The 12,912-nt window shown below is 53.5% G+C and overlaps 2 protein-coding genes and 1 pseudogene across 5 annotated transcripts in view; 1 reads left to right on the plus strand and 2 right to left on the minus strand.

Annotated features, from left to right (window-relative positions):
• The window catches only part of MTA3 (metastasis associated 1 family member 3), a 141,633-nt gene extending 137,286 nt beyond the window's left edge, over positions 1–4,347 (plus strand). For all 4 annotated transcript variants that reach the window (XR_012496310.1, XM_074331928.1, XM_074331929.1 and 1 more), the window contains one exon: positions 701–4,347. Coding sequence is in view for 3 of the 4 variants with exons in the window: in XM_074331928.1 (XP_074188029.1) it covers positions 701–726 (26 nt within the window). In the remaining variant the exon portion in view is untranslated. The remainder of the gene's footprint in view (positions 1–700) is intronic.
• Positions 4,348–5,392: 1,045 nt separating this feature from the next.
• LOC109456354 (large ribosomal subunit protein uL30) lies at positions 5,393–6,281 on the minus strand (annotated as a pseudogene).
• A 4,813-nt stretch (positions 6,282–11,094) lies between these two features.
• On the minus strand, positions 11,095–12,517 carry OXER1 (oxoeicosanoid receptor 1). Its single transcript, XM_019748650.2, has one exon. It carries the CDS (start codon positions 12,380–12,382, stop codon positions 11,234–11,236), a length of 1,149 nt encoding a protein of 382 aa, XP_019604209.2. The 5' UTR covers positions 12,383–12,517; the 3' UTR covers positions 11,095–11,233.
• Between the last annotated feature and the right edge of the window lie 395 nt (positions 12,518–12,912).

Raw genomic sequence — 12,912 nt, forward strand, 5'->3', positions numbered from 1 at the left:
ACTGCTGCCTTGGCCGGATCCCTTCTCAGGAAACCCCCACTTCCCTCCTAGAGCCACTTTCCTCATAACCAAGCCAAAGGTTTCACAACCTACTGACTAATACCAGATAGTGATGATACGGTTTGCAGACACTTCTGCTTTCAGTTACGCGTTTCTGCTGAGAGTCTGTAGGTGCCCAACTCTGGGACAGGAGGTGTGAAGGTCTTTGGGGGACGTGGAGAGGGTGGGAATGAGGAACACTGGGTGTTTGAGGTTCATTCCCGTCCTACAGGAAACTGTTCCTAGCGTCTGAGTCCCCACGTCATTAGGGTTAGTTAGGGTTACCTCAAATCTGGTTGTGCCGTGTCCGGCCTATGGTGTTCCCTGTGCCTTAGCATCTGGTCACAGAAGTTCCATGATGTTAGTCTGATAAGCATATGAGTACTTGCCAGGGGTGCCACGGTGCCTTGCCAACGATGATGAAATCTGCCCATCCAAAACCCAGCTTTTGAGATATGTCAGTATCATTTACATGTTTTCCTGGCCGCCATTAAACTTTCCTCACACTACATTGTGAGCTTTTATTTGCGTTCATGCCCATCCTCCTTTCCTCAAAGGTTGTGACGTTGTTGATGGGAGGGCCGATTCCATCCTTCCTCTCACCTTGCCTCCACGATCGGAACTCGTTTTTAACGTTGGCCGTGTTTCCTTCCTTTTCCAGAACTCACATGCTGCGTGTCAGACTGAGCTCTTCCTGTTTCATCCTATAATCCAAGACTTGCTATACTGTCCTGCTGATGTTCACGGCTGTGCCTGGCGAGGGGGCAGCCCCATGCCCAGGACATTTCAGCGGGAGCTCTCCATGTGTGCCCGACGGAGACTTGATGGGGCAGGCGAAGAAACTGTAGGAGTGCACGTCCCGAAAGCAGAGTCTCCATATGTGGATCAGTGTCACCTCGCTCTCCTCCCAGAGACCTGGCTGTCCCAGCAGGACCTGCCTAAGAATTCAGGGGACGAGGGAGTCACTCTGCCTCGCCTGCGCCCTTCTCCAGCACACCGCACCCTGGGCACAGCGGCTCCTGGGGCAGCGGGGCAGCCGCGAGCTCAGAGCCGCTGCTGCCCTGCATGCGTCCGCCCAGCTCTGTTGTAGGCTGTGTGGTTGTGTACGGGGGAATGTGGCGTCTTGCTGAATGGATTTTCCCTAACGAATGTGCCAGTGTGGATGCAGTTCACAGTATTTCCCCCCGTCCTTGCTGTTACTGTCACTGGCTTTTTCTCAATAGGCTTCATGGTGTGTTTTTTTCAGTGGGGAAATTTTCTTCTTCATCCCCTGCACCCCCTATTTGACCCGACCCTCCCCTACCCCTCCAAGGTACAGAATTACCTGAGATTCTGACAAAAGATAAGAACACCATCATTGGTAAGCCTGCAAACTCTTCACATCGTCTGTATTTTGTCATTGAAAAGAGGCTGGTGTTCTACTTGGTTCTGCTTGGTCCCAGACAGCTCCCACAGGAGCCGGTGTTTAAACTGGGCCACGCGTGGGTATCACTGTGACAAGCCACTTGCATACGGTCCTGTTCCCTTCCAGCCAGACCAGCCAATGAGTAACTGCAGCCAGGTTGGTCCTTCAGCAAATCACCCATCACCAGGTTTCCTTTAAGCAGATGGAATCTGTTTGGCCTAGGAGGGTGAAGTGACAGAGCAGTGTTTGCAGGTGAGTCTGTGAATAGGACACCAGGAGCCCCGACCCTTCTGGCCCAAAGGCTTCTGTGAGCACATGTGTCTAGGCCCTGGGAGACCTGCCTGCAACCCCGTTTCCACTGGCTTGGGCTCTTCCTGTCTGCTCTCAGCACCAGCCCTTGTTGGCATCACAGGCTGGCCGCTGTGCAGCTCTGTGCACCCAGCTGCAGGGATAAGAATAGCTTAGTGCCCCATTGGCTCCCTGAGCAGATAGGAGTCTGGCCACTCCCCTGCCCTCCAGGCTGCAAGGCACAGGATCACAGCTCCTTGAAAGACAACTGGAGTTTGGCTGGCCTCCCAGCCGTCTCGGGGGTCTGCAGCTGGAATGCAGCTGGATGGCTGATAGTAGGTGCCCCAAATAGCCAGGTGGTTGCAGAACAGAGTGGCTACAATTGAGTTGACCCCTCCCCACCCTGCACCCTCCCCCTCCTGTGCCCAGGCAGAGTGAGTTATCACTGAAATGATGCTGACACTCTAGATGTCCGGCTCCTCAGAGCTGGGTTCAGCTTATAGAGAATGTGATGTATGCTGGCTGGAGGCGATGCTCTGAGTGTGAGCTGCCTTTTCCTTTTCTAGTTTTGGACCCTTTGTGGCTTCTCTTCTGAGGAGGAGTTGGTTCTCATCTTAGGCTTTTGCGGGGGTGACCTAGGGGTGTTCTCACCACTGCCAACTCATGCTGCTATTCTGGGTCTTGGCCTGGGGCCCCGAGGCTGGGCCTGTGTCAGAGATGCTCAGTGAGCCGGATGGAGGGGGCAGGCGTTGTCCTCAGGGTTCCCCACAAAGAAGCCCCTTCAGAAAAGACCCAGGGAGAAGAGGCAACTGGCTCTCAGCATTAAACACAACGTGGTGTGTTCTTCTCTAAAGAAACAGACACGCGAAAGCTGTCTCTCTGTGCCCCTGCCCTGGATTTATTGTCACACATGGATGTAGAAGGTGGAATGGTTCCCTCTTTCACGTTCCTCTCCTAACCCACATGAAATAGTGACTGTTGATTAGAGAAACAATTAGCTGACCGTGACTCTTCTGCCAAATTCATTCTCTCTGCCTGTTGGAAGAGGCCCTCCTTACCCAGGCCCAGGAGAATTGGAGACGGGGGCCAGGCCAGGTCAAGGAAGAACAGGGAGGCCCACCCCAGTTCCAGGTCACATTTAGCTTTGGGACAAGTGCAGCTCATTTTGAGCCACATGTAGCAAGAAAGCTCTTCCTCCACCTTGTTGTAAGAGCTGGTTCCACAGCCCCATCCTCCTCCAAAGAGGATGTTGACTAAGACGTCCTGCTCTCACTGCACCTCTGGAAAGTCTCCCATTATTCTGAGTGAGCACTCCAGGGAATGGAGGAAGGACGCCAAGGAGCCTCTAACATTTGTCTTTGCCGCTTGGGGCACTTGATGCTGAGAGGGTTTCCCAGCCACCCGCTTCCTGGGGCCACACTTGCCATTGTGTGCAGCAGTGGGGGTGTCACCGTTGTGCAGTGCGCTGGTGGGTTGGACATGCAGAGTGTGTGTGCGTGGTGCACAGCTGTGCGGAGCCTGCCCTGTGCTCCCTTGGTGAGAACGCAGAAGCTTGGCAAGTCAGCGTCCCTCTCCTTCGCCATCATCGCCCCTCCTCCCCCACCCCCGATTTCTGAGAGGAGGTTTTTGAGATTGGTTGTTCTGGCACACTTGTCAAGTCCACCTTGCCCACCATCCAGTTCCTGTCAGCATCCAACCAAGAAAACAGAAGCCACTCTAAGGATGAAAACCCCTCAAAGAGGGGGATTTAAATCCAGGTCATTGTTGAGCACAGTAACAAGAAAAGCTGAGAGGCCAAATGGGGGAGAGGGGGCAACCCGGAGATGGGAATGACAGCAGGAAGGCTGGTGGGACACAGGGGAAGGGCCATGGTGTGTGCCTAGAGCCTGGGGCGCAGGGACCCTGGGAGGAACCTGGTACCACAGAGGGCTGATCTGGTGGGAGCTGCAGCCATGAGGATGCCTGGTCCCTGCCAGAAAAAATCCCCCAGGCAGAGGGGCAGAAATGGCCTGGCTCCCCCTACCTGTGCCTTCCAGGGTTTTGCAGGTGCCTCTTGGGAGCCCCTGACTTGGGGGCCTGGGACAGGCAACCTGCAGCCGTCAGCCCCCCACCACTAAGAGCAGAGCAGGGGAGGACGAGAAGCAGGTCAGAGGGCAGGCAGGCCGGCCGGGGCACATGGCCTTGGTCTGCCCTGTGTCCCGTGGAGCCCGATGTTTCTGCCCCATGCTGTCCTGAGCCCCCAGTGAGGGGAGCGTGAGGAGCTGCCGCCTCTGCCTAGAGAGGGAAGTGCTTTGGGGAGGGAGGGAGAAAGCCTTTATTCTTAACAGTTGGGAATTTACTTTGGGGGAATTTACCCGTTTAACAGCCCCACCTCACCATGCCCCTCAGGAAAGCCATGTCCCAGTTTTCTGTCCACCCCTGCCCATGCCTGTCCCCCCAGTCTCTGATTTCCCTGCCAGAGAACACTGACCCAGACCATGCATCCGTGGTCATGAGTGTTTCCCCAGGATAATTCATTCACAGCGTGATATTACAGTGTTGACCGTCTGTCTGTAAGTAGATGCCATCTACTAATCAATTTGTATCGTGTTTCCAATAAATTTCTGGAAATTGTGCCTGGTTTTATGCTGTCCTTTGCTGGGACAGTGGCTCAGCTGTGAGGCTCGTTGCTCCCCGCCCCCTCCCCAGCCCTCAGCAACAGGTGCGGCGTCCCACTGCACAGCTCTGAGGGTCTTGAGGAGTCCGAGGCCAGGCCAGTTAGTCTGCTGTCCCTCCAGCCACGCTGAGACTCAGAGCCCTTTCCCCAGCGTCTGCATTTTCTGCTGTCTCCTAAGTCACATCCCTGAGGCCATGGAGGTTTCATGAGGCCAGGTCACCTCAATAGGTGGCCTTTGACCCCGTGTCCCCTAGGCCTGGAGGTATGATGAGCAGCACTTTGCACTGCTCTGCGCTGTACGGCCGTGGGATGTGTGCTGGGCCGCTCAGAGGGTGCGCAGGGGGAGTGTGCTGTGCCCTGTGTGAATGGAATGGATGCAGGAGCTGTACATTCCACAGGTGGAAGCCCAGCACCCTCTTCTCATACCATCTTCCTCAGGCCTGAAAGTCAGAGAGAGCCTGACCCAAACGCCTGGCATTCTCCCTCTCCCAGGCCCTGAGTGCTGAAACCTGCATGGTAGACATTCTTCTCTAGTGCATATTTTACTGGTTCAAACCTGTTTGACTGCAGTGTAGACTCTACCTCAGTTGCTGGCCTGGGGCCGTTGCAGGCTCACTTGGGCCCCCTGTAGCCCATGTTTGTGAACACCTGTTGGTGACCCTTGTTTGCTGGGATTGAGGGGCGGGGGGAGGGGGAGGAAGGAGGGAGAGAGAGAAAGAGATTCAAGAATTTCACTGGAGAAGCAAGACATACACGCGTGAGGTTACTGAAAAGCAGAAAAGGTAACTAAGGCTGTGTCGGTACTTGCATGAGTTCTGGGACAGCGAGCTCAGTAAGGCTGGATTAGTGGTCAGGGAAGGTTTTGTGGAAGCAGAGGGAACCTCCAAGGTGGAACACAGCAGCCCCACCTCTGTGAAATCCCTAAGGTGCCCCATGGTTCTTGTTGTGGGTTCTTGTGGGGTTTTTTGTTTTTTTTTGTTTTCAATTTGAAAGCAGATTACAAATTGAACTGTTTATTAACTGACCAGATTACAGAGCTACCCATGGTAGATGCCTTAGTTGATCCTTCTAATAGGCCTGTTGATCTGGTTTCCCCTGTTGCCAGCCTCTCCACCTTCTACAAAGCATGTGGTCTTTTTCTTCATTCCAATTTATCTTTCTTCAAAGATAATTTGAAGGCCCACAGGAAGTTGTTTGCTTCTTTGAAGTGTTTCCCAACAGTGAATCAGATCCTCCATGTGGCAGATGATGCATAAACCTAGCAATCGAGTAATCGATCAATGTGGTATCTGTCGGGGTAATTCGCTTTTTGCTGACTTTGCCATAAGTACGCTTGTAGATCAGTTCATGTACCGACTTCAGGTTTGGGTACCCCCATTCAGTATGTGGTTCCACAGTCCTCACTGTGTTCATTGGAGCCTGTTGAGCTTAACAAAGGTGCCATTGAAGATATGGAGAAAGCAAAGAAGCGGCAGCACCTTCCGGACCTTTGGGCTCACACCCTGGCTGCCTCTGACCCTGACGACAAATGCTAATCAGGGTCCCCCAGGTACATAGAAGTTGCCAGTTTTTCTTGCCATCCTCGCCATTCAAACCTCAGTCCTGTGCATCTGCCTGTGTTCTTCGTGATAGTGCTTCGCTTTTTCATAGATAAGCATTCTTCTTGCTGTTCGAAGCATCTTTTGGGCAAACTCTCAGGCATTTGATCTTCAGCTCTGCGACATTCCTTCGCTTTTTTCTAAGGGTGTCTGGCACAGCAGGTACCTTCTTCTCTTCTGCACCTTCCATGGTGCCGGTCGTAAAAAGAGTGGTGTCTTTTTATTATGACTTTTTATCCTGATTCAAATATCTCCCTCTTTCTGGAAGCTCATCTCTAGACCTCAGAGTGTCCCATCCCCTGCCTTCCATGGTGTATGGACCTTGGGTTCCATTGCCAGGACTGGGTTTTGTGGTCAAACTTCCTAAGAGGTTTCTTCTGGATCAGGTTCACCTTCCACCACTTGTTCTGATCTTGCTCCTGGACTGCAGGGGGTCACTGGAGGAAAGGGTACAAGCTGCAGGGACTGTCGCTACCCCAGAGCTTTGGGGGACCGACTCACCAGGTAACTTTGGGATGCTTGCTTCATGGCCCTTCCATATGTTCTTCGGGAGCTTGTTTTCTTATTCCCAGAAGCAGCTGTTCCAATCCTTTGTCACTCCCTAAGTCCTCACCCCTGAGAGTGAAGCCTTCTATGAATCCCTGTCTTTCCCCTCTGCCCCAAGACTGACTGTACGTAACAGTGCCTTTCTTCCAGCCCAAGGAGGCGCCCCTTGGCCTCTACAGGACCCTCCTGACAGCCACATGCTTAACCCATTCCTTCCCTGGGCCCCTCCCCTCCACACACACACTTTAGGGCCTTGTAGTAGAATGTCCTAACGTAAACCAGACTGCCACTTACTCAGCTGTATCACTTTGGGCAAGTTACTCAACTTCTCTGTGCCTTAGTTCTTCATCTGTAAGATTGGATGATGGTATCTACCTCATAGGACTAAATAAATTGCAAAGTGCTTAGCACGTGGCCTGGGACAGTGTTATTGCTCTGTCATCATTCTCTCTCCTCTCTCTTCATTTTCACCTTCTCTCCTTTCTCCTCCTACCACTAGATTTAAATTTTTCCGTTCAGTCAACAAAACAACAGCACAATCAAAGCACCGAAACGTATGTCCTCTACTTCGGTTCATCTCCCTCTGCTGGCACATTTGTTGGAAGAGAGAGGAGTTGTCTCCATTGCCTCAAATCTCATTAGTTCCTCAGCCCATTATAGTACTTTATGGCTTCCATTCTGCCCCATCCCCAGCCGCTCACTGAGATTGCTGTCAATAAAAGTATCCGTGACCTGATTGCCAAACCCAACACTACTTCTAGTCATCCGGGTTGAGCTTTCTTGAGCTTTTGAAGCTGTTGTCATCATATTACTTTCCTCGGTTCATGACACCAACCCCTTTATTCTCTACTTGGGGCAATGCTGAGTAACATTCAGATACTGCTCATAGTTCTTTTTTCAGATTTCTTTACAAAGATCATTTCAGCTATAGTGGTTGTCACCTGTGTACCCCCTTCCCATGACCCGCCATCTCAGAAGCAAGCACTCTCTCTAACTTGCTCATCCCAATGCATGATTTCATATAATTTACACATATCTATGAATCCATAACCAATATAGAATGTGTTTTGCATATTATTAAATTGTATACAAATGACAGTCTATCACTTCTAGGAAAGCTTGTGTTAATAGTACCAGACAATGCGTGGTTAATCCAGGTGGTCAGTCTAAGAGGCTTGACGCGACAGTGAGACACACACTGTAGTTTTCAGATCAACTTTCTTCAGCATGCAATTAGGTGTTTTGAAAATGCTTTATTCTTGCATGAAGCACTTTGCAGCCTGTCTGGGTGTTTTATGTTCGGCTTTTACCCTCATAAATGGTGCCTCTATTCTGTTCTTTTTAATGGGCAATCTCTTTACTTCGGCAAAGAGATTGCCTTGACTTCTTTTATGCTATTTTTATTGCTACTCCTGGTTTTCTTCCTATTAAAGGATTCTTCTGGGCATTTCACTGGGTCTTCCTCTGTGTGTCTCTCACTTGTGGAGATTTTTAAAAGCATGATTCTGAGTCCTCTTCACGCTCTCCCCTGGTGACCTCTTCCATTTCTATAAGCTCAACTCCCATTTCATAAGAGGAAGATTCTGAAACCCTATCTCCAGCCCAAAGGATGCGACTGCGACTGTGTGTGTTTATCTAGAGGACAACTTTATCTCCAAGTTGTCTTAACTCTTTATCTGCTCCTCCCAACCTGCTCTGCCACCTATGTCCTCGCTGTGTCACCAGCCACCCGTCATCCACAGTCACCTCTCTTCCTCACCTGGGCTGTGCCTCTCTGTCTGCCCCTTCACATTCTGTGCCACTGCCTTTGTTCAAGCCCTTGCTTGGAATACAGACTGTTTCCTACTGAGGTCGTCTCCCACACCCCATCACCCGTCTGTCCACAGCGCTACCAAAGTTAACTGATCAAAATGCAAAATCTCCGACTTCTTAAAAACCTCACACATACTCCCCTTCCTGCCGTATTGGATTGTCTGTGGGACCAACCCAGGCCCCTGAGCTTGCAGGGCCCCGTCTGCCTATCTTGTCTCCCTCCTAAGTATGTGTGTAGGCCTCCTTCTCTCCTGCCTCAGTGATCTTCTCACCCCTCCCCACACACCGAATCTGTTCACAGCTCTGTGCCGTTGCGCATGCTCTTCCCCGCGCCAGGATACCCTTCCCCGCACTGCTCTCATCCTCCAGCGTTCAGCTCATGTACGTTACCTCGCTGACACCTGGGCAGAGTTAGCTCTTCCAACCCTCTGCGCTCTCAGAGGTGCATTGCTACCTCCGATGCCTTGAGTTTCCCTGGCTGGGGTTGTATTTGATCCACGCTCAGGTCTGTGTCTACCAGGCTTGGCCTGGAGGGGCTCAAGGTCAGGGTTGTATCGTCTGCCTTTGTAGCTTAGTGTCTGGCCACTGGTGGGTGCCCAGTAAATGTTCGATGATTAGTGGCTACAGACCCATCAACCCGGCCTTGCCTGCTCTTTCCCTGCACAGGAATCCCCAGAGTTATGGATGCCATTTCCTCATCCCTTAGGGTGACAGCAGGTTACACTAGGAGAAAGAGGAGAGAGAAGGCACTGCCCAACATTCACACTGAATAGTGCAGCCCACCCCAGGGACCAAGATGCTATTTGGAACCCAAATGTAGGAGATGGGGTCTTTATTCAGCCTGCCTTTACCTCACCTTGTACCACCATGAGCATTCCCTTCCCATTGGTCGAAAACCCTGCACTTCAACACAATTTGCTTTTTCCTCCTCCTCCTCTTCTTCTTCCTCCTCTCCCTTTCCCCCCATCGCTTCCCCCAATAACTACCTTCCTCACTGAGTGCTCTGGCAGCACACCCTGGGCGTGGGGGCTGCGTGAGAAAGTGTTCAGTCCCCGGTCTCCATAGTGTTTGGGCCTTTCATAAAAGTGTCTGACTTGGAAACTACAAATCTCAGGCTGAGGTTGGGCTGGCCCAGGCTTGGCCCACTTCTCCCCATGGTGCCAAAGGGCGGAGAGGTGGGAAGTTCCCTGGGAGCGCCTCTACCAGCAATGAGTGGAGGGATGGAGCAGGGGGTCATGGGGGACAGAGAGACATGAAGAGTCACCTTGGAGGGGCCCTTTCCACATTTGGTCTGTGTTCTTCTGTATCTGGATTTCTAAGAGCAGCTGGTAGTTTTCAGAAAAGGGAAGAGGACAGAAGATACAGAGGAAATGGGTTTCAATATCCATCCCACCCATTGTCCCCCAGGCCACTCCCTCTGCCTGACACCTTCTTTCCATTTCGCACCCCAACATCCACACTTCCTGGATGCCTCCTGCCTGGAGTGTAGGTGACTCTCCAGGACTTTGGCCTCCATTCCTGGGGGCTTCTAACAGGGAGAGCGTCCTTGTCCACAATATGAGAGGGTGGACTCAGTGGATCAAAACTCCAAAAGGAATTGGGGAGATAGGATTTGGTCCCCATCATCAGACTCTGTACCCTAGGACTAGAAGTCTGGGGTGATGAGTGGAGAATCATTCTGCTCCCTTCTGTTGCCCCCAGCGGGAGGGGCATGTGTGTTGTGGGGAGATGTTCATTTTGTGAAGTAGCCAGAGCTGAAGACACGGGGTTCAGGAGGTGCACGTCTGGGCTTTAGTGACCTCTAAGTAGCCCCTTGGGAAACTTGAAGGCTATGCCCCCACCCTATGACTTCCCTTGTGGACAGTATGGCCAACCACTACTCCCCCCACAAAAGAGAACAAACCCTAATTCATGCCAGGTACACTCCTGTGCCTGGGGGGGCCAGGCCAGTGGATGGTTAGCCCAGATGGTCTCAGACTAACCACAGGCAGATGGAAAGAACAGAAAGGGGTAGAGGTGAGCATAAGGGTCTTAGGGGAGAGCTGTGGGCCAGCTCTGGTGACCTGAGGCCCCTGCCTTCTCTCAGGGTCCTGTCTGGTGGCATATCTACCACCACAGGTTCCACCGCCAGGAAGTGCACTTGGGGCTGAGGAAAGCGGGGCTGGCGCTGAGCTAGGACCGTGCAGGTGGTAACCTCCAAGGCTGAAGATCCCCACATCATCCCAGGGGAGAGGAGGGCAGGGCCCTGTGTACCTTGGGCAGGACCTCGGAATTAAGAAGGGGAGCTGAAGGCCAGAGGGGAGCAGGACCTCACCCAGGAAAGCATTCTGCCTTAAAGGACCCCTCACGGCTCCAGGAACAATGTGGAAGGACAGTGCCCTGCACAGCTCCCACACTCTGTCCCCAGTTTCCCTTCACCTTCGGGTACTCACTTTGAACACTGCTGATGCCCGGGCTGGATGGAACCAAAGACATTTATTCAAGTTCCTTACAACAGCCAAGACAGGCTTGCGTTTTCCACAGGAAGTGGACTAGTATTGAAAGGGACAAACGAGATCACAGAAAATGCAGTTGTCCCATTTCTGAAGCAAGACTTCTTTCACAGTAATCAGCTTTGACCAGGAACTGGGCAGCTTTGCTGCCTTGCGTCTGAGCTGCGGCTTCCATAACCCCTGCCTATCTCCGCCTGCCCTCTGCTCTTTCCTGCATTCTGGGGCTGTCACTTGGGACATAATACTCTGTAAGGCCATGACCTTTCTTCTTCCTGCCACGCACCTGGCTTCTGGCAGATGTCCCTTGTCCAGTTGGTTCAGGCAGGCTGTGCTAGTAACAGTCTAGGGAGTGAACTCGTGCCTCCTGGCAGACCCCAGTCCTGGGAAGGGCCTTTCCTTACTCCTGTGATACCTCCGCCTGCAGCTTCCCTGTGGCCTCTGCCCTCCTGGAGGCCTGGAGCTGAGCTGCGGGCTGGCAGGAGCTCTCATTGCTGGCTGAGCCCTGCCAGCCCTGGCGGACGCCCAGCATGGCCTGGCCCTGGCGGAGGAAGTTGGGGCTGGAGAAGCAGTAGAGCACGGGGTCCAGGACGCTGTTGAGGTAGGTGAAGGCTATGGAGCCATGGAAGAGCTGTGTGCAAATGTTGAGGGCAGGGCAGGCATTCAGGCGGAAAGCCACCAGGGACGCCATGCCGAAGAGGACGCTGGGCAAGAAGCAGACGATGTAGACGGTCACCACCGCCGCCAGCATGCGCACAGCCCTCCGCGGGCCCTTCTGCTCCACCAGGCCGCGGCGCCGGATGGTCAGCCCGATGCTCACGATGGCGAAGAGGATGATGGCCAGTGGCAGGAAGAATTCCAGCACGAACAGTGCCTGGTGCCAGCGGAGCCAGGGCGAGGGGGCCACGCCCAGCCGGTAACTGAGGCAGGCCCGGCTGGGATGGGAGGTCAAGAGCAGGTGCCCGTTGAGGAGCAGGATGCCCACCCAGAGCACCCCTGTCACCCGGGCGGCTGCCCACGCCGAGGCCCGGCTCAGCGCGTGGTGGGGCCACACCACCTTCAGGTAGCGGTTGAACGCGATGGCGGTGAGGAAGACCACACTGGCCGTGCGGTTGGTGGACAGCAGGAAGAGGTTGACCTTGCAGGTGGTGACGCCGAAGCGCCAGGTCTCGTGGAAGAAGTAGTAGTCCACGCGCAGGGGCAGGTTGATGATCAGGAGAAAGTCCGCGATGACCAGGCTGACCAGGAACACCGTGTTGGAGGTCCAGGGCCGCATGCGCACACAGAAGATGAGGAGCGCAAGGCTGTTCCCCACCAGGCCCAGGACGAACTCCACGCCCAGGACTGGCACCAGGAAGGCAGACACCTTCTCAGAAGAGGTGAGGAGGCAGTGAGCCGGTGACCCCGATGCAGTGGTGAAGGCAGAGGGAGAGGGAGGGAGGGAAGGAGGCAGAGAGGAGGGAGAGGAAGAGGACGGAGAGAGAGAGGAGGGAGAGAGAGATGGAAGGGGGGAGGGAGAACTGAAGTTGTAGAATCCCATGTGCTGCATGGGCTGTGGACCTGAGAGAAGTTTCCAGTCTTTCTACCCCTGAATCAATGTTCAGAGATGAGTGCTCTCTGTCAGCTGGCTACCACAATGACTCAGTGTCCCGGGGTTTTATCTGCTTCCGCAATGCCACTGAGAAACACCCAGTGTTCCCCTTTGCTAACCAAAGGGAACCCTTCAGCCCTCCCTCCGTCGGCCCCACCCCATTCCCTGCCCCATCCATCCCTTTCTCCCTCCCCACCTCCCTGTGTTGGGTGACCCCTCAGCCAAGTCTCTGAACCCAGACTGCGGGGTGGCATCTGTGCTGCCCCAGGCAGAGGAGAAAGCAGGGCTCCACAGGGGTGACATAGAGGCCCAAAGAGACCCTGAAGTGAGAGGAAGGCCCAGCTGGGGTGAGTTGGGGGGAGTGTACACAGCTCTGAGTGGTCAGACATTTGCTTGCTGAAGGCAGGAGCTGGTCCTGGCAACCCATAGCTCCCGGGATCATGCAGACCACCCTAGATATCCGCCCACCCCCATCATCTATACAGGCT

This window comes from Rhinolophus sinicus, linkage group LG05 (genome assembly GCF_036562045.2).
Source record: "Rhinolophus sinicus isolate RSC01 linkage group LG05, ASM3656204v1, whole genome shotgun sequence".
NCBI lineage: Eukaryota > Metazoa > Chordata > Mammalia > Chiroptera > Rhinolophidae > Rhinolophus > Rhinolophus sinicus.

What these genes read in the sequence shown, in the direction of transcription:
- OXER1 (XM_019748650.2), bottom strand. Translation starts at nt 12,382, where the DNA reads ATGCAGCACATGGGATTCTACAACTTCAGTTCTCCCTCCCCCCTTCCA.